The following is a 20,384-nucleotide window of genomic DNA, read 5'->3' as shown; positions in this document are numbered from 1 at the left end:
GGTGTGGGTGGTTACAAATTAATTCGAGTATCGAGTATCGATTCGCAGGGTTGCATTGGGGGGATCGCAGACAGATGCGGAAAAGTTAGGCATCCTGCCTAAACATGCCGGCCCCCTTGCGATACGCAACATCGTTTTCCGCCAATGACCTCCACTGAAACGAGAAAAATGAATATAAGACTTACACACTAAACTTAATCTAAATGAGGAGTTCGTCTGACGACGCAAAATGGCCGGGAATCCTTTCCGACTTGCTTAGCATGCCACCTGAGCTAAGATGAAAAAATTAGCGGTTATGAACAGTTATAAGTGAATATTTCTTGCCATTGAATTATACATAAATATAGAAATTCAGAATGTAATATGTGTATAGTCGATGGCCAGTAAGGCTAGACGAAGAGGCCGAGGTCTTTGTTCCAGAGTGGCACAATTTTTTTGTTATTCTTTGGTTTTTGTCGTTCCGGATGGAGAGGCCGAGGTCTCCATTCCAGATATGTGGTTTTTTTTTTGTTGGTTGGATAAAGAGGCAGAGGTCTTCGTTCCAGACTCGAGGGTTTTGAGGTTTTTCTGGGCTGGACGAAGAGGCCGAGGTCTCCGTTCTAGCGTATAACGTGTCGTGTCGCTCTCAGGTCGACTGTGGCATTTTATGGATGTGCCAGGGCGAGTGGCCGTGAGGTTGGTTGGGTGATGCGCGTTTTCGCTGCAGTGCATGTATTTCGTCAGTTGTGTATTATATTATTACCCTACAAAACACTTGGTCACAAAACTTACCCACGCCCATGCAAATGTGACTACGAATATAACCTATCACCGTAAAATGACTAGTCAAATGACGTGGGATGACGAGAGCGTTTTTGCAAGGTAGTTAGTGCTGTGATTTCGAGCAGCTTATGCATTTCAACAAAACCAGCAAGATTGTGGTGTGTGGGAGGTTGGAACGGACGTGATTCCAAGCCACCCGCGCAAAATTACTTGTTTTCGTGATACGCGTGTTGTTTTATTAACAAACGTACGTTAAAATAGATGAATAAACCGAGTTTAAAACGAAGCGTAGATGCTGACGAAGGTATGGATTTAATTTTGTGCGACAGCTCATGACGAATAGCGAAAATCGTAATTAAACTCGAAAGTGTACCAACTGCCGGTGCTTGCTTGCAGATTGGCGATGCGTTCTCCACGACGCGTTCTATCTGCACGTACCATTCTGAGATTGCATGCAACCCTGTCATGTATTTCTTGGTTTTGTGGTGTGCGAGTGTATATATATATACATATATATATTTGCTTGCCCTTGAAGAAAAAACTAGGTCACTGGAGCAGTAGCACACTAGGCCGGTAGAAACAGTTGACTTTTTCCAATTTCGGGATTTTGTCGTGTCGGGATTCTTTTATTTCGGAACCCGGATTGTTTTTGTACCGATCCCTTATAATGACTGTTTGTGATGTTTGTTGTTGAAAATCAACAAATCCTGCCCCCCGCCAAAAAACAGGCAGTACCGACGGCAAAAAAATCAAAAAAAAATTTTTTGTTGTTTTTTTTTTTTTATTTGTAAATGAGAGCAATTAATGTTTAAGGAGGTGTTTGCCTTTATTTTTTGTGCGTTATTATGTTTTGGGACTGCCCGGGTCAAAAAAGCCGATCCCGATTTTGTTCCTTTTGCGGGTTTTCGGTATCAGTGTGCGTCATTTGATGCAGCACTAATAGGATATGCCGAACCAAGTACCCTGCAAAAATTGTTGGATTACGTGTTCCATTTTCTTCATGTTGAAGTACTCTAACAATACTCCTTTGCAATGCGCTTGCGGACCACCATCAGCCGATCATTGCTCGTTTTTAACGACAGTGATCACGACACGATGACGATCGAACAGAGTTCCCAAAAGTAAAATATTGCCTGCAAATAAATAATAATAAAATTTTACTTTGACAACTCTGATAAAATGCAACAGCGCACTGGGTTTATGTATACATATTATATTAGTTTCTTTATTCACGTATGCGTATGCGAATTATATTAGTTTCTTTATTCACGCAAATGCTACATAACATAAGAATATTCGTAGTATAAAATATAAAAGTTGTATTGCCCCTCTTCATTTACTTTCATTTTAAATGAAATTCACTTCCATAATCCTTTCCGACACAATTCCTCTTTAGTACTTTGGCATATGATCCTCTGTGGGTGCTCCATGGAGTACTACAGTGAAAGTACTTTGGAAAGTACTCTCACGTATGTACTCTATGGAATACTCACAAACAAAGCGAGAGTGGGATCACCTACTCCTCTCCTAGGACATCGCAATGTTAATTGGATCACATTTTTTGTATGAAAACAGATTAGATTTGGATCAGTCCTATACTCCCAAAGGAGTATTCCTTACATTATTTATAGAGTACTCGCGTTTTTTGAAGGGTAGGCATACATACATACATATGTACATACGTTGGTTACAAATATGCCAACGGCAAAAGACAAAACAAATGAACATTCATACACACCCGTGTATAGAATGTAGAATTCCAATGAATTGAAAGAAGCGGTAAAGAAATCGAATGATTTTTTTTCCCGTTCTTTCAATTCTTTTTACTACGGCGCTTGGAGTACGGCGCATGGAAACTTGAGGAGGAAAAATGGTAAGTTGGTTTTAATATTTATTCTTTTTGTAAAAGAATTTTTATTGTAGATTATTAATTAATATTTCTTTTATTTTCAGGTACATGCGGTGGGGATCCAGGAGAGCTGATGGGTAAGTATGCCGGTATCGTTCCTTTTTTAGTGTTTTGTACATTTTCTAACTTCTTTACTTTTGCCTTTTCTCGTTTCAGGTATTGGTGATGAAAAAGTCGAAAAAATACCACCTATATTGTTCATTGTCATCTAAATAAAGTGCAAATTGCTGACCCTTACAATAAAATATCCTTGAGGTCGAAGAGATCTACACAGCAGCCTGAAAAAAAAACCCCCAAAAAAAAACCCCGAGGCCAACAGCTGGCCAGTGGAGGTCTCGCACACTAGGCGCAGTAATGAGTAGTAGTAATTTTAATTCGAATAATGGCACAGCGGGATTAAATTTAAAAACAGGTCCAACAAATGTGGGCCGAGATAACGGCTGGTTATCGTACATTGTGCCCAGTATGCAAAGAAAGGTCTCAAAATTAAATTATGATTTAATAGAAGAATGTAAACGTTGTAAGGATGACTCTGTGCTGTCCAAGTATACGTGATGATTTCGAAAGCTATTGCCGTGACATTCGTCGCGAAATTGTCAAAAAAGTGCGAAATGGTTGCGCACCGCTTTTCAAAGCCTGAGAACGTGGTGGCGTGCCTGTAGCAGGATATTTGGTAACCGTTTGTGAGGCTGATATTGAACCGCGTGGCCTTTATGAAGTGCCCGAAGATCATACCTTTCATTTTGTCACGCCACTCTGGTGTGCTGTTGTTTCAGGAAAATTGCCTATGGTCAAATGTTTGGTACGCATTGGCTGTGATATAAATGCCACCTCCGATTCTGAATCTACACCAGTGCGTTGTTTTATGACACATGTATATATATTTAATAGGGTTGGGAAACTGCTGAACTAAATCACTGAATTCTTAAATTGGATTAGTTTAATTAGTTGTTGCTACAACAACACAAACAACAGTTTAATTAGTTAAGGAATGATTCAATGAGGCTATCGAAAAAGCCCAGGTATAACTCGCTTAATATATACATAGAACGAATTTGAAGTGACCTTTTCATTTCATTGATCTTAGAACGAAAATCTAAGTATATAAAAATATACAGTCAGTGTCAAAAGAAAACGTACACACGTGGAAATTGTTCAACACCTAGTTGAAGGTGGTGCGGATATTAAAAAAAACGAATATTAATGGTGGCATTTGTTTGATAAATTCAGTACAATCCACACATTTATGTTTATATTTGATTAATAAAGGCGCAGATGTTACTGCCAAGGATATACGAGAAAAGACTGCGCTAACATTATGCGATACAGGAACATAGGCTAGAAACTACCAAGCTGTTATTAGAACATGGTGCCGCTCCATATGTTAGGAGTCGCTACGGTGGTGATGCTCTACGCACTGTTTGCATTAAAGGGGGCGAATCAAATTTCGATTATTTAAAAACACACCTCGAATACTCAGACGAACGCATTGCAGAAGCGCATGAATTGATTGGTTCTTATGCGTGGTGTTGGGTCATCCAAGCCACGTACGCTATAAAGGGCATTCAATAAAGTTCGACATGTTAGCAAGGTGAAACTAAATGTTTCTTCAGGGGTTGCACGTGATATTTGGAAAAGTTACATACATGAGTATCCTGAAAGAGCAAATTACTTGATGCGGACCATCTTACAAATCGAAACACAATGTGGGCAGCTGTATAATCTGTGATGTGCTGAATCATGCAAATTGACAATAAAGAATAATTTTCGTATGAAAAAGCTTTCAACATCATGGATATACCCACAGTTGATGTGCCTATGTGGAACGCTGATAACTTCTGCCGAGTATGTGTTAAAGAACTGAACAAGATTAATAATGCAGAAGGGGACGCGTATGTGAACATTTTCGAGTTACCCGATCATTTGACTAAAGTATCCGCGTGCATATCAAATGAATTTTGCGCTTCTAATAAATACTCCAAATTCCTCTGCATGAGCTGTTATCAACACATTATTGCATTCTATAAGTTTCGCAGAATGTGTATAGATTCCATTAGACGATTTGAAGAGCTCTTGCATACGGGCGATGTGGTGACTTTTGAAGATGATAAACCATTTTCACTTTCAAGCGATAGAGACGTTAAGGAAGTATCTACGGATAATTTGCCAATAGAACAATATAATCACCTTCGTAAAGAATAGGAAGAAAAAGCACAATCCGAAATAGCTGATACCAGAAATTAAAAAAAAATGTAAAGAACACCAACAAGAGGACAGCCAAGAGCCACAAGAAACGAACTATAAATACGACTGAAAATGCACAAGAGCTTGTTCATGATTTCAATTCATTTACCAATACCGAAAACGAACATAATCTATCTGATAATGCAAAGGAATCTGGGAATCCTGATGATTCTGAAGATAACATGTCATTAGCTAGCTTCAAAGATTCTCAAGATGTTAAAACTGGGTATAAGCGCAGAAGCACAAGGAATAAATCAAAAACTGTCAAAACACCGGCCTCAAAAGCCATAAGAATCAAAACGAAGAAATTAACTATCTATCATTGTGAGATTTGTCCGCCGGGTTTTTTTTTTTTTTTTTTTTTTTTGTTGAGCACCGCCTCCTGGCACATAATCGTGAGCATAAAGGTCTCAAACCCTATCCTTGTACGCGAGAAGGTTGCAATAAATTTTGCACGCGGTGGAGTGGGTTCAAGACATCTGAATCAGAATGAAGATAATGCGAGTTTTTGTTTGAATGCGATGAAGAGGGTTGCGGTAAGATATACAAATGCAAATCGGCATTAAACGTACAAAAGAGGGAGATTCACAAACTGGGCCCTGAACATTTGTGAAACATGTGGCAAAGGATTTAAAAGTACGACAATCCTTCGTGAACATCGCTATACGCACAAAGATAAATCTGAACGTCCATTTTCGTGTGATCAGCCACATTGTACACGTCGTTTTGCCAATAAAGACAAGTTAAAAGTACATCTGAAGCGGCATGCTGGCATCAAAAAGGTATGTATGCTCACATTGTGGTATGCATAAACGACTAAGAACGAATTGACGATTCACATGAACTACCATACGCTGGAACGTATGTACATGGCCATGTCGCTTCTGTAGCAAGGTTTGCAATAGTGCTGGTAATTTGAAAAACTAAAGGAATATGCTTGTCTTCATTGAGATCTTAAATTTGCCAAACCCGATACACGAAAGTATCATGAAATGAGACATACAGGTGAGAAGACAAAGAATGGTTACTGTAAATATGATATTAACTTGTTCTTTCCTTGTAGGTGCCGGTGTGTTGCAATTTAAAAAAACTACACAAAAATTAGCCTCAAATTCAGCTGAAGAACTTCGCCTTGAACTATAAACAACCCTCCCAATTCTCATCGGCGCCTGGTGCAGATTTCTTTACATTAGCATGCCATTTGGCCATATTAGCATATTTACTAAAATCAAATCCGGCTACTTCAAAAGTGGACGCTGTCGCAAGTATAGAAAGATCGGGTAAGGTAAGTGCATCACCAGCTACATACTTGTGTCCTTCGAGGAAAGTATTTAGCAGGTCAAAAGCTGATTCAATTTTCTTGTACAACTCTGGATCACATTGATTGATAACTGCTTTCCTTTTGGGGCATTTCAGCGTATCATCTTTGCCATATTTCTCAGCCAAATAGACCATAATTGCGCGTGATTCCCAAAGTGGGAAACCATTGTCGACCAGCGTAGGAATAGTGTGCTGTGGATTTAGTTTAAGATATTCTGGTTTCATGTGCTCGCCAGCCATAAGATTCATTGGTTTCTTATTTAAGTTGAGACCAAGCGCTTTTGCGGTCATTATAACCGATCGGCAAGGGGCAGAACCAGCTGTGTCATAGAAATCCATGTTTGTACTTGGTGTATTTATGTTTGCTTTACGATGAAAACAAAATTTGCAATTTAAAGCTTCAACGACTTATTAAAAAAACTCGGCATAGGTGATTTGGTGCATTTCGATTGTGCGGGGAGAGCACAGGAAACTCTGATGCGTGCGCTAGAATTGCTCAAATGAAATACTTCCGGATACGGCTAAGCTACCGGTGTGATTCCATGCACTATTATGAGTTGCTCTTATTGTTATTAAGCTCCAGTATTTTGGCCATAGTGTGCCAAAGAATAAAAAAAAAGGGGGGGGGGGGGGGGGTTTGTGTTGTGTGGCAGATTGGTGGATCTGCGTCAGGATTGTGTTGGCCTCGTTCGGGTTGATCGAGAGATGGGTGATCTCTGGTTCCCGAGAGGGAGCGTGGGTGATGGGGTTTGTTGGCCTCGTTCGGGTGAACGAGAGCTGGGTTACGGTGGATTATCGATAGGGTGGTGGAGTTCGGAAAGGAGGGATTGTTATGTGGAGCTCTTGGCCTTGTCGCAATCCATCTCCTCCGTTTGAAGAAGGATCAGTTTGACCAAAGGTCCTCTGACTTGATCCTTCTCTGTTATGAGGTCAACTATGCGAACTCGGTTATCTTCGCCGGGGTGTACATTGACGACTCGACCTAACCTTCATTCGTTGGGAGATAAGTTGTCCTCTTTAAGGACAGCGAGGTCTCCCACTTTTATATTTTCTTTGGGATGCTTCCACTCCACTCGTTTTTGAAGTTCGGATAGATATTCCACCTTCCATCGTTTGCAGAAAGTGTGATGGAGGGCTTTGATTTTCTGCCATCGATTGATCATCGAGGCAGGGCTCTCACTAGCATCTGGCTCTGGCGGAGCCAGTAGATGGCTGCCAGTGAGGAAATGGCCTGGGGTAAGTGGCTCTAGGTCCGTCGGGTCATTGGACGCCGGGCTGAGCGGCCGCGAGTTCAGGTATGCCTCTTTTGCCTCTTTTGAAGCTTTTCACTCCAGCCTCCCACAGCCCTCCCATATGGGGAGCGCCCGGAGGGATGAAATGCCACGTGAGTGACTGGTGGCTATACTTTGAGACAGCGTTCTCTCGCGCTTGTGAGATGAAAGTCTTGAATTCTGATCGTAAGGATCGTGACGCTCCGACAAAGTTCGTACCATTGTCGGAGTAAATATCTTTCGGGCATCCGCGCCTAGATATGAAACGGGCAAATGCCGCTAGGGAGAATACCCATAAGTTGGATCTGAGCACGCTTTCGGTGTATAATGCAAACTTTGCAATTATGAATGGTTGCCCTAATCATGGTTTTGATGTTAGGTATCCAGTATTGGGTGCGTATCAGACGTAACATAAGTTGGTTTTCCCCATGCAGACTTTGTTGATGAAACATTAGGACTGTCAGACGGGATAACCGGCAGTTGTATGAGAGGAGGATTTGGTGGCGTTCATTAAAAGCTAAGTCCTTTGACGCCCCGAGTCGCCCTCCTACCCGAATGATGCCATGTTGGTCTAGGTAGGGATTAAGTGAGAGTATTGCACTTTTCCCTACAATTGGTTTTCCGTGTTTTAGATCACTATATTCGGAACTATAGTGTTGTTTCTGATAGATTTTAATTAAGAGTTGGGTTACTGATTTGATCTCATCAGGAGAGATTAAAAGTGACTTAACCTGAAATGATTTTTTTGTTTTGGGGTGAGTTCTTCGGTAGAACCTCATCATGTATGAGAGCACCCGTAAAGCCCTAGGTAGGTCTGAAAAGCGTTGGAGAACATCGGTAGTATTTACTGTTGTTGTTGCGCAGGTCTTCGCCCTCTTTTCCTCTACGGAGGTGATATAGTCACTTTCTTGTGCTGGCCAATGGGAAGTGTCTTCTTGCAGCCAAGAAGGTCCCTGCCACCACAACGAATTGTTGACCAATTCAGACGCAGGTAATCCTCTGCTACCTAAATCTGCTGGGTTAGATTCTGAGTTTACATGCAACCAGTCCTTATTTCCGACCATGTCGATGATCTTGGTGATCCGATGTGCGACGAAAGTGGACCAGGAACACGGCGGTTTCCTTATCCATGCGAGGACGATAGTTGAATCCGTCCAAAGGTGCACTTTCACTGGTCCCAACTTGAGGTTCCTGAAAATTGATTCGGTAATTTCCGCTAACAGCACGGCTCCGCAAAGTTCCATTCGTGGAAGAGAAAGAGTTTTCACTGGGGCTACTCGGGTTTTGGCTAGAAGCAGGTTTGTCCAGATGTCATTATCCGTTTTTACGCGCATGTAAACGGCTGCTGCATAAGCCTTCTCGGATGCATCACAAAATCCATGGATCTCGATGTCGGTTCCTGGTGAAAAGTTGACCCATCTAGGTATCCGGATTTTATCGATTTCATGGTATTGGTCGGTGAAGGTTTTCCATCGTTCCAGCGTACTGGTAGATACTGGTTCGTCCCAAGCGGTGCCTTCCAACCAAATACTCTGCATGAGTATTTTTGCCACAATGACCATTGGTGCCAGCCACCCTAATGGATCAAAAAGTTTGGCGATTGCTGATAGTATCGCTCTTTTTGTAATGTTTTCCGGGTTGTCCAGCGTCCCTGCTTTAAAATAAAATAAATTGGAGAGGGCATTCCATCGAATTCCTAATGCTTTAACGGAACTGGTATCTTCGAAGGCCAGGAAGTTTTCACTGAGCAGGTCTGCTTTGGGGATGTCCCTTAGAATGTCCTCTGAATTGGATGTCCGTTTGCGAAGTGGAAAGCCCGCGGAGTGTAGGACTTGACGAATTTCATCTCTGGCTTTAATGGTCGATGTGATCGTATGTCCACCCGCTAACACGTCATCTACATACATGTATTCTCGCAGTATGCTAGTCGCTGTAGGGTGTGAATTTGAGACGTCGTCTGCTAGTTGAAGAAGCATTCTTATCGCGAGGTATGGAGCGCAATTCACTCCGAAGGTAACCGTCTTTAATTCGTAGAGACTAATAGGGTCATTCTGGGAAGTGCGGTATACAATGCGTTGAAATTTGGTGTGATTTTCGTTCACCCAAATTTGACGATACATCTTTTCGATGTCGCTATTGAAGACAAAACGGTATAGTCTCCATCGTAATATAAGGCTGGGTAGATCGGCTTGTAGAACTGGGCCTGGGAGTAGAATATCATTTAGGCTCTTCGCGTTGGCCGTAGGGCTCGAGGCATTGAATACTACGCGTACATTTGTAGTGGTACTTTCCGCTTTAATAACGGCGTGGTGGGGCAGGAAGTAATGATCCGAATAGTCGGATGGGATATTTCTTTTCAATTTTTCCATATGTCCGAGCGTTTCATATTCTGACAACACCCGAACATATTCCTTACCTAAATCTGGCTTTTTTATTAGCCGCCCCTCATTCCGAAAGAATTGAGAGCATGCACGCTTCAGGGATTGTCCTAAGTTAATATTGTTAGGGTAATCCTGCCGGAATGGTAGTGACACGGTGTACCTTCCATTCTCACTTCGCTGCGTTGTTTCTTTAAATAGTTGTTCGCAGTACCTTTCATCCTCATTTAATATTTTATTTTTGGGTACATTTTCTACCTCCCAGAAAGCTTTGAGTTGGTTGTCTAACGCAACCTCGCTGTAGAAAGACATAATGCACTCCGTTGGATTCGGTGATTCGATACGACCGGTCAGTATCCAACCGAACACTGTCTCTTGGGCTAAGAGTGTGTTTAGCACATTCTTTTTTATACCGTTCATTATAATTTGGGGAAATATGTCTCCGCCAAGTATGAGGTCTACGTCTTCGTTGACGTAGAACCTCTTGTCTGCCAAAACCAAGTCTGGGAATGCCTGCATAGTCATTGCGTTGATATGGCAGGATGGAAGATTCCCAGTGAGTTTCGCTAGAACTAGTACGGGTGTAGTCAGGCTGAAGCAGGGATCCACTGGTGAACGTAATTCGATGTTGGATGCTTCTTTCACCTGAGCTGACACCGCATTTGTGATGCCTGAAACATGGGCATGCATTTTTCTCGCTGGCAAATTGATTCTGAGTTTCAGTCTTTCAGTTATAAAGGAACATTCAGACCCAGAATCAATTAATGCCCGCGTGGAGAAGTCGGTACCATTGTGGTGAATGTGTACGCGAGCAGTTCCTTATAGCACACCTGTGCTGGAATTGGCATGGCAGGATTTGACAATCTGGTTCTTAGAGGAAGGTGGTTGTCCCGCTTCTTGTCTTTTCCGTGCCTGTACCGAAGTTGATGGGGTATTATCCGCATCTTTGAAAGGGTTGCGCACCGCCAGTTGCTGAAGTGTGTCCGCATGCAGGAGCGTGTGGTGACGAGAGTGGCATTTGGAACAGTTGTACGAACTGGTGCACCTCGTCACTGTGTGTCCTGGGGATAAACAATTCAGGCAGCCATTTGTGGATTTGACGAATTTAATCCTTTCTACCGGGTTTAAATCGCAAAAACATGAACAGTTTCGTAATCTGTGCTCCGTAGATTTGCACATTTTACATATTGATTTTGTTGTTTGCTTGGTTACTTTTGTTTGAAAAGCACCAAGTCTTTTTGTAGGGGTTTCTGTCGACTGGCGCGACGGGTTAGACTTTTGCACTTTAGAAGTGACATTCCCTGTAAAACCAGACACGGTTTCAAGTGTCTGAAAACGATTTGACAAGAATTTGTCCATATCCTGCCACTTGGCATCGGCCTCGAATTCGATTATTCGATCGGCCAATCTAATGTAGGAATCCATGTTCATGGTTGAAAAATTTGTGGACAAATTGAGTGAGGAATGTAAATTTGTATGAACCTGTTCGAATCACCCAACCAACAACTATTAAATTACGCAAAATTTTAGTTATTACTCCTAATGTGTTTATTTTGTCTGACTTTGCAGAGTATTTGTGCTGTAAAACAGGGAGTAGGGGGGAGCAACACCAATGTGTACTGTGTGAGGTAAAGGGGGCCACTCGCCAAACGTTTAATATTATTATAAAATAAGTGCGCGCGTTGATATAAACTCGACGAAAAGTGTGAAATCGTGAAATAAATCTTATGCAATAAAGAACGAAACTGTGTAACAAAGATTGATTAGAGAAATTAGTGAAAATAATAGTGACGCAAAAGAAAGTGAAATTTGCCGCAATCGAATGGCGTGAATTTTTTGTGAAAGTAAGGTTATGTGCACCTCTTCCTTGTGCTGTGTCTGGAGAGCCTTACCGCTGGTGGGAGCACATACCAGATAGTCACAAGGGATCTAAGACAACGTTAATGTCCCGCGTTTGCACTTAATTATCTTTTCGACACTAATAAATTATTCACACTTTTCGCGCTTAAATACGATTAATACGTGTATGGCACTCACAGTATATATTTTTACACGGTTTTTGTATAGTTTATAACCAAAAAAACAAATTGTGGCAAGAAATATTGCACTTACGTTGTGGCTGTTTGCTGTTCTGGTGATGATGTGGCAAGATGACTTGTGGTGTTGCTGATGGCTTAAGCTGGCTGTCGCTTGCTCAGTGTTTTTTTCACGTTTTGATATCAAATATAACCTTTTAGTTTTGGTTTTGTATAGCTGTTGGTGGGTAAATATTTTTCCGTATAAATTTTCGGGCTAATTATGTTGTGGACTGTATTGTTAAGGTGCTGTTTCCAATTCCTGGTGAGATAGGACCAAATGTTCGGCCGGGGTGCGTCTGATCCTTGCGAGAGGTGGGCGCACCGGGGTCGATCTCAATGGGAATATGGCGTGTGGGAATAAAAATAAGAGAATACGAGATTTCTCGTTATAATGATATGTTTTATTGGGTAGATAATAAATATACAGGAAAATATATTACCTTGTGAATATGTGACTACGGCAGAGATCGCTGGCGGCAGATGTGTACGCGTTGGCTGCTACAATCCAAGAGGCCGGTTGTATAGCAAGCTACAACCGTTGACCCGCAAAATCCTCCGTTTTGGAGGGGAAAGGCACCCACACATCAACCCCGACATGCATATGCATGAGTGCTGACAAAAACACACATACACGTACATGTACATGCATGCACATGCATGTGGCGGTGATGGTGTGGGTGGTTACAAATTAATTCGAGTATCGATTCGCAGGGTTGCATTGGGGGGATTGCAGACAGATGCGGAAAAGTTAGGTATCCTGCCTAAACAATTACTTTGTCTCCCTTTCCTCTCTTTTTACACCCGGAATTTGAGATATCTGGTTCATCAGTCGTGGATGATGTGGATGTGGTTGCCGTGGTACGAAATGATGACGATGGCCCCTAAAAATTTTCTGCATATTTGTTTGTGATCCAATTGAATGTCTCCAATGTCATATGGGCATCCAGGTACGTCGTGTACCACTCGCTGTTTAAGATGATACTTACTCAACTTCTCATTGAACACTTGCCTGTTAAAAAAAATAATTAATATATATTTTTATATTATATAAATTATTTGTATTACCTAATTCTTTGTTTTGGTTCAGCAGTTGCTTTTGAACAAAAGCCATCGATTCCATCAGATTGTGCAGGTACCTCTTCGCCTCGTACATCTTCTCCACCAAAGAGAGAGATATCAATTTTTCCAATGTCGAATTTATATCCAACAGAAATTCCGTCGTCCATATCACCAGCAGCACAGAAAGAAGAGAAATGTTGTCCGAATTCTCCGGTAGAATCGATGCCTTCCTCATTTCGCCATCTATATCCAATTTCATCTTTTTCGTTGTTTCCTGATTGTCTGATTTCCGTTTCCTTTTTTTCTCCTTCGTCAGAGCCACTTCCACCATCTGAGTAGTTGGAAGAGATTGAATTTGATCTTCGTATTTTTTCTTCGTCTCTTCTAATATCGCTTCCTCTTCGTTTTCTGTCATTACCGGCGACACATCGTCGATCACCACCGGTTCGCGATTCATCTTCACTTGTTTCCTCAACATTATTTTCAGGTGAATAACAATAACTACACACACTATTTTCACTGTCACTGTTCAAAAACATTTAACTTTAAATTTCAAATCCTCGCCTTTATATACAATTTTCATGTCTAAAAATACGTTTTGTCCATCCGCACTATGCGTGGTAAAAATAATAAAACATTATGACGACAACGACGACGACGACTGGTGCACCCGCAAAGGCAATCAGCAGAGGAAGCAATTTCACAGATCATGACTTAGCAACCATGGCCTACGGCCGATGCTGTCGATCGGAAAATTGCTTCCTGTGCTGATTGCCTTTGCCGGTGCACCAGTCGTCGTCGTCGTCGTCGTCATAATGTTTTATTATTTTTACTGCGCATAATTCAACTCGAACGAGTTGTTGCAGAATATACATAACACGTAGTGCTAAAATAGATTATGATACAATGTTGTTGAACAGTATATAAGGCAATGTGCCACACTAGTTTTATTAGGGACGGATTTACATATCCAGGGTATAATTATTTTGGGCCCGGTAATACAATATACAAAGATGATGAACCAATTAATGATGTGGATGTTGATGCATATATACACGATATAGAATATGAATTAGCTACAACAAAATCTCAAATTAGAGAAGCATATCGTGAAGCAATATTAAATTTTATAAAAGATAATCAACATAATGAATCTTTAGAAGAATTACTTGGAATAATTGGTATATCTATGGTATGGTTTTGAAACAATATTTGGAGTTCATTATCCAAATATGAGTAATGTTCAAAAAACGTTTACTCAAATTGTATATGCAAGAAGAGAACAAGATATAGCCGAAGAATGGAATAATATTAAATTTCAACCAAATAAAGGTGGATACAGAAATATACAAGATTTTAAATCGACATCACAAATAGCAAAAACAATTTATGCATCATATAAAACAGGAGGTTATAAGTGGCATTTAACAAAAGCAGAATTTGATGCACAACAACGTGCAAGAGCTAATGAACCATCTAGCTCCGAAGCCAATAACGAACTCCCCGCCAAACAACCAAGAATTGAAGAAGATAATTCAATCGATAAATCTGTTGAACCAGATCTTATTTTCATTGAAAACCCAAATCATCTTGGTAATAATAATCCTACTATGGATGTTGATATGCAAGAAAATATTCATCAGCAAAGTAGTTCAGGTCGTGGCCCGAATTCCGGTGCGAGATCGGGTGCAACAGGAAGTGGAGATTCCTCTTCTGAGAGTATCACATTGATGAGACCAAGTAGACCATGTTCAAGTAATCATATGAATTTCACGAAAACAAAAATATTAATTAGCTATGGATATAGTACTGAAAATATACAAACTTCACCAACTATTGATCAAATAACAACACCTTTAGCTTTAATTCCAGTTGATTTTGTTCCATTTTATTTAAGTGAAGCAGAATTTGATATGTTACCTAGTACAGCCGAAGTTGTAAAAGTTTCTTGTTCTGTTACACCATTAGGAACTAGAACTGCTTTTGATGTTGGATCTACCATTTCAGATACTGCAACGTCTGAATATGTTCCTATTGGATTGATTGCTACAGGATTAAATAAGAAATGTTATGGTAAAAATGTTTCATATACATGTAGTACTACTGATCCAATGCAAGTTACTGATGTCAAAGATATGAATGTGAAAGAAATATATGAAAAATATTATAAACATATACCTTCTAATGCATTGTGCGTACCTCATCCAATTGAACAATATTTTATACATGAATGGAATAGAGAAAAGAATCCAGATTAAGCTGTATATAAAGATTATATTATTCACAATAAAGGAGCAATTCGAATGGACGAACAAGTTCATCAATTTTTAATTAATCAAGCAATTGGAATACCAATTGCCCATTATGAATACAAACCTAAAAGTAATTTCATTAAGAGAGGAAAAGATCATTTTGTTCCTTATACACGCCAAACTTACAAAGTGCATTCAAATAAAACTCGACCCCATAGTCATGTATTGCAATTTTTTAAAAGTGCAAATGTGCCAGTAAGTGGAGATATTGGTTTAAGTAAGACAACAACAACTCCAATTGTAATTTATAATATAAATGATGTATATGCAAGAACTATTGAACCTTATGGAACATATCATCCAATTTATGGAGGTTTTGGGTATGATGTACAACCTCAATTACATGTTGGTATAATAGCTACACCCCAATTAAAACCTGGTGATAATTCAAAGACGTATTTGAATAGTGCATGTTATTGGAAAGTTGAATGTTCAGTCGATATTAAGTGTAATATTTCATCATGTTTTGGTAAAGGGTTTAGTGTTAGTTGGCCATTGGAAACGAACTTTTGTACAAATTATGATCGAGCCTATACAGATGGACAAACACTATTTGGAGTAACTGATGATGTCAATGGCAAAGTATCTGCCAAACTTACTGCAGATGAAGACACTGATGATGAAGATTACATAGTAATAAATAAAACACGAAAATTAAATTTATAATCAATTTATAATTTTATATTTATTCAATAAATAATAACTTGACATTGGATGTGGCTTCTTTTTATAACTTTTCAGTTTTTTATATGATCTCTATTTTGTAAGTATACATTCTAGATCTAAATGCAGAATCATTTGGAAAAACATCATTATTTGATAATACCGATCTCAATGATTTTTTCAGACATCAATATATGCTATACACGTAAGCATTTGGTGAAATATGAAGCTTCTAGCTGTTAAAATGGGGCCGAAATCGCAAAAAAAAATATATATACTATATATATACTATATATACCATCATATATATATTATATATATCACCGATCTCTATGACACAACAATATATACTATATACGTAAGCAATCGGTGAAATTTGAAGCTAATAGCTGTTAAAATCGTGTAGAAATTGCGAAAAGTTTCTTATCTGAACAATCGGTTGAATGAGATAGGTACTATATATACAACTGATCTCTATGATTTTTTCAGACAACAATACATGCCATATACGTAAGCATTCGGTGAAATTTGAAGCTTCTAGCTGCTAAAATGGGGCTAAAATTGCGAAAATATATATATATATACTATATATACCACCATATATATACTATATATACCACCGATCTTTATGATTTTTTCAGACAACAATATATGCCATATACGTAAGCATTCGTTGAAATTTGAATCCTCTAGCTCTTAAAATAGGGCAGTAATTACGAAAAGTTTCGCATCTGAACAATCGGTTGTGGGGGATATATACTATATATACGACCGATCTCATCAATTTTTTCAGGCAACAATATGTGCAATATACGAAATTATATGGTGAAGTTTGAGGCTTCAATCTGTTAAATTGAGTAAGATATGACAAAAATCCTCTTTTTCTGAAAAATCGGTTGTATGGAGGATATATGCTATAGTGGTCCGATCCGGCCGGTTCCGACAAATGTCTAATCGGACACCCAAATACACCCGCTCACCAAATTTTATCAAGATATCTCAAAAACTGAGGGACTAGTTTGCATACAAACAGACAGACGGACAGACGGACATGGCTAAATCAACTCAGCTCTTCAACCTGATTATTTCGGTATACTTAATGTTGGGTCTATCTATTTTCCTTTAAGGACTTACAATTTTGGGTTTCATGACGAAATTAATATACCATTTCATTTTCATGAAATGTATAAAAATAGGTAGGTACTTTGTGTGAGGATGCAAAGTTTCAGGTTTTTTGTGGTCTGCGCGTAAAAACTATGACTACGAATCACGTATTTCAACAATATATGACGTAAACGTAACTATTTGATGAAATTTGATGAATTTTGAAGCTTCTAGCCGTAAAAAAGGGGCAAAAAAATACAGTTTATATTGGGTATATAATATATACAACCGATCTCTATGATTTTTTCAGACAACAATATATGCTATATACGTAAGCATTTGGTGAAATTTGAAGCTTCTAACTGCTAAAATGGGGCAGAAACTGCGCAAAGTTTCTTATCTGAACAACCGGTCGTATGAGATATATACTATATATACCACCGATCTCAATGATTTTTTCAGACAACAATATATGCTATACACGTAAGCATTTGGTGAAATTTGAAGCTTCTAGCTGTTAAAATGGGGAAGAAATTGCGCAAAGTTTCTTATCTCAATAATCGTTTGTATGAGATATATATTATATATACCACCGGTCTCTATGATTTTTTCAGACAACAGTATATGCTATACACGTAAACATTTGGTGAAATTTGAACATATCTAAACAATTTTTAAGATAGATATAAAATAAACAAGTAAGGAAGGTTAAGTTCGGGTGTAACCGAACATTACATACTCAGTTGAGAACTATGGTGACAACATAAGGGAAAATAACCATGTAGGAAAATGAACCGAGGGAAACCCTGGAATGTGTTTGTATGACATGTGTATCAAATGAAAGGCATTAAAGAGTATTTTAAGAAGGAGTGGGCCATAGTTCTATAGGTGGACGCCATTTAGGTATATCGCCATAAAGGTGGATCAGGGTTGACTCTAGAATTTGTTTGTACAATATGGGTATCAAATGAAAGGTGTTAAAGTATTTTATGAGGGAGTGGGCCATAGTTCTATAGGTGGACGCCATTTAGGGATATAGCCATAAAGGTGGATCAGGGTTGACTCTAGAATGCGTTTGTACGATATGGGTATCAAATGAAAGGTGTTAATGATTATTTTAAAAGGGAGTAATCCTTAGTTCCATAGATGGACGCCGTTTCGAGATATTGCCATAAAGGTGGACCAGGGGTGACCCTAGAATTTGTTTGTATAATATGGGTATCAAAAGAAAGGTGTTAATGAGTATTTTAAAAGGGAGTAATCCTTAGTTCCATAGGTGAACGCCGTTTCGAGATATCGCCATAAAGGTGGACCAGGGGTGACCCTAGAATTTGTTTGTACAATATGGGTATCAAAAGAAAGGTGTTAATGAGTATTATAAAAGGGAGCGATGCTTAGTTCCACAGGTGGACGCCGTTTCGAGATATCGGCATAAAGGTGGACCAGGTGTGACCCTAGAATTTGTTTGTACGATATGGGTATCAAATTAAAGGTATTAAGGAGGGTTTTAAAAGGGAGTGGTGGTAGTTGTATAGGTGGTCGCCTTTTCGAGATATCGCCATAAAAGTAGACCAGGGGTGACTCTAGAATGCGTTTGTACGATATGGGTATCAAATGAAAGGTGTTAATGAGTATTTTAAAACGGAGTAATTTTTAGTTCCATAGGTGGACGCCGTTTCGAGGTATCGCCATAAAGGTGGACCAGGGGTGACCCTAGAATTTGTTTGTACAATATGGGTATCAAAAGAAAGGTGTGAATGAGTATTTTAAAAGGAAGTAATCCTTAGTTCCATAGGTGGACGCCGTTTCGAGATATCGCCACAAAGGTGGACCAGGGGTGACCCTAGAATTTGTTTGTACAATATGGGTATCAAAAGAAAGGTGCTAATGAGTATTTTAAAAGGGAGTGATGCTTAGTTCCACAGGTGGACACCGTTTCGAGATATCGCCATAAAGGTGGACCAGGTGTGACCCTAGAATGCGTTTGTACAATATGGGTATCAAACGAAAGATGTTAATGAGTATTTTAAAAGAGAGTAATCCTTAGTTCCATAGCTGGACGCCGTTTCGAGATATCGCCATAAAGGTGGACCAGGGTTGACCCTAGAATTTGTTTGTACAATATGGGTATCAAAAGAAAGGTGTTAATGAGTATTTTAAAAGGGAGTGATGCTTAGTTCCACAGGTGGACGCCGTTTCGGGATATCGCCATAAAGGTGGACCAGGTGTGACCCTAGAATATGTTTGTACGATATGGGTATCAAATTAAAGGTATTAATGAGGGTTTTAAAAGGGAGTGGTGGTAGTTGTATAGGTGGTCGCCTTTTCGAGATATCGCCATAAAGGTGGACCAGGGGTGACTCTAGAATGCGTTTGTACGATATGGGTATCAAATGAAAGGTGCTAATGAGTATTTTAAAAGGGAATAATCCTTAGTTCCATAGGTGGACGCCGTTTCGAGATATCGCCATAAAGGTGGACTAGGGGTGACCCTAGAATTTGTTTGTACAATATGGGTATCAAAAGAAAGGTGTTAATGAGTATTTTAAAAGGGAGTGATGCTTAGTTCCACAGGTGGACGCCGTTTCGAGATATCGCCATAAAGGTGGACCAGGTGTGACCCTAGAATTTGTTTGTACGATATGGGTATCAAATTAAAGGTATTAATGAGGGTTTAAAAGGGAGTGGTGGTAGTTGTATAGGTGGTCGCCTTTTCGAGATATCGCCATAAAGGTGGACCAGGGGTGACTCTAGAATGCGTTTGTACGATATGGGTATCAAATGAAAGGTGTTAATGAGTATTTTAAAAGCGAGTAATCCTTAGTTCCATAGGTGGACGCCGTTTCCAGATATCGCCATAAAGGTGGACCAGGGGTGACCCTAGAATTTGTTTGTACAATATGGGCATCAAACGAATGGTGTTAATGAGTATTTTAAAAGGGAGTGGGCCTTAGTTCTATAGGTGGACGCCGTTTCGAAATATCGCCATAAAGGTGGACCAGGGGTGACCCTAGAATTTGTTTGTACAATATGGGCATCAAACGAAAGGTGTTAATGAGTATTTTAAAGGGGAGTGGGCCTTAGTTCTATAGGTGGACGCCGTTTCGAAATATCGCCATAAAGGTGGACCAGGGGTGACTCTAGAATGTGTTTGTACGATATGGGTATCAAATTACAGGTATTAATGAGAGTTTTAAAAGGGAGTAGTGGTAGTTGTATATGTGAAGGCGTTTTCCAGATATCGACCAAAATGTGGACCAGGGTGACCCAAAACATCATCTGTT

The 20,384-nt window shown here is 39.6% G+C and overlaps 1 protein-coding gene and 1 pseudogene across 1 annotated transcript; one reads left to right on the top strand and one right to left on the bottom strand.

Annotated features, from left to right (window-relative positions):
• The first annotated feature begins 4,462 nt into the window (after positions 1-4,462).
• LOC137235015 (zinc finger protein 26-like) lies at positions 4,463-6,000 on the top strand (annotated as a pseudogene).
• Positions 6,001-6,027: 27 nt separating this feature from the next.
• On the bottom strand, positions 6,028-6,638 carry LOC137234569 (glutathione S-transferase 1-1-like). Its single transcript, XM_067758026.1, has one exon. It carries the CDS (start codon positions 6,572-6,574, stop codon positions 6,053-6,055), a length of 522 nt encoding a protein of 173 aa, XP_067614127.1. The 5' UTR covers positions 6,575-6,638; the 3' UTR covers positions 6,028-6,052.
• Between the last annotated feature and the right edge of the window lie 13,746 nt (positions 6,639-20,384).

The sequence above is a fragment of the Eurosta solidaginis genome, chromosome X (genome assembly GCF_040869045.1).
Source record: "Eurosta solidaginis isolate ZX-2024a chromosome X, ASM4086904v1, whole genome shotgun sequence".
Lineage (NCBI taxonomy): Eukaryota > Metazoa > Arthropoda > Insecta > Diptera > Tephritidae > Eurosta > Eurosta solidaginis.
Note: the sequence above shows the minus strand (reverse complement) of the source record. Positions and strands in the feature narration are given on the sequence as shown.

Coding starts and splice junctions, on each gene's coding strand:
- LOC137234569 (XM_067758026.1), bottom strand. CDS start 6,574: ATGGATTTCTATGACACAGCTGGTTCTGCCCCTTGCCGATCGGTTATA.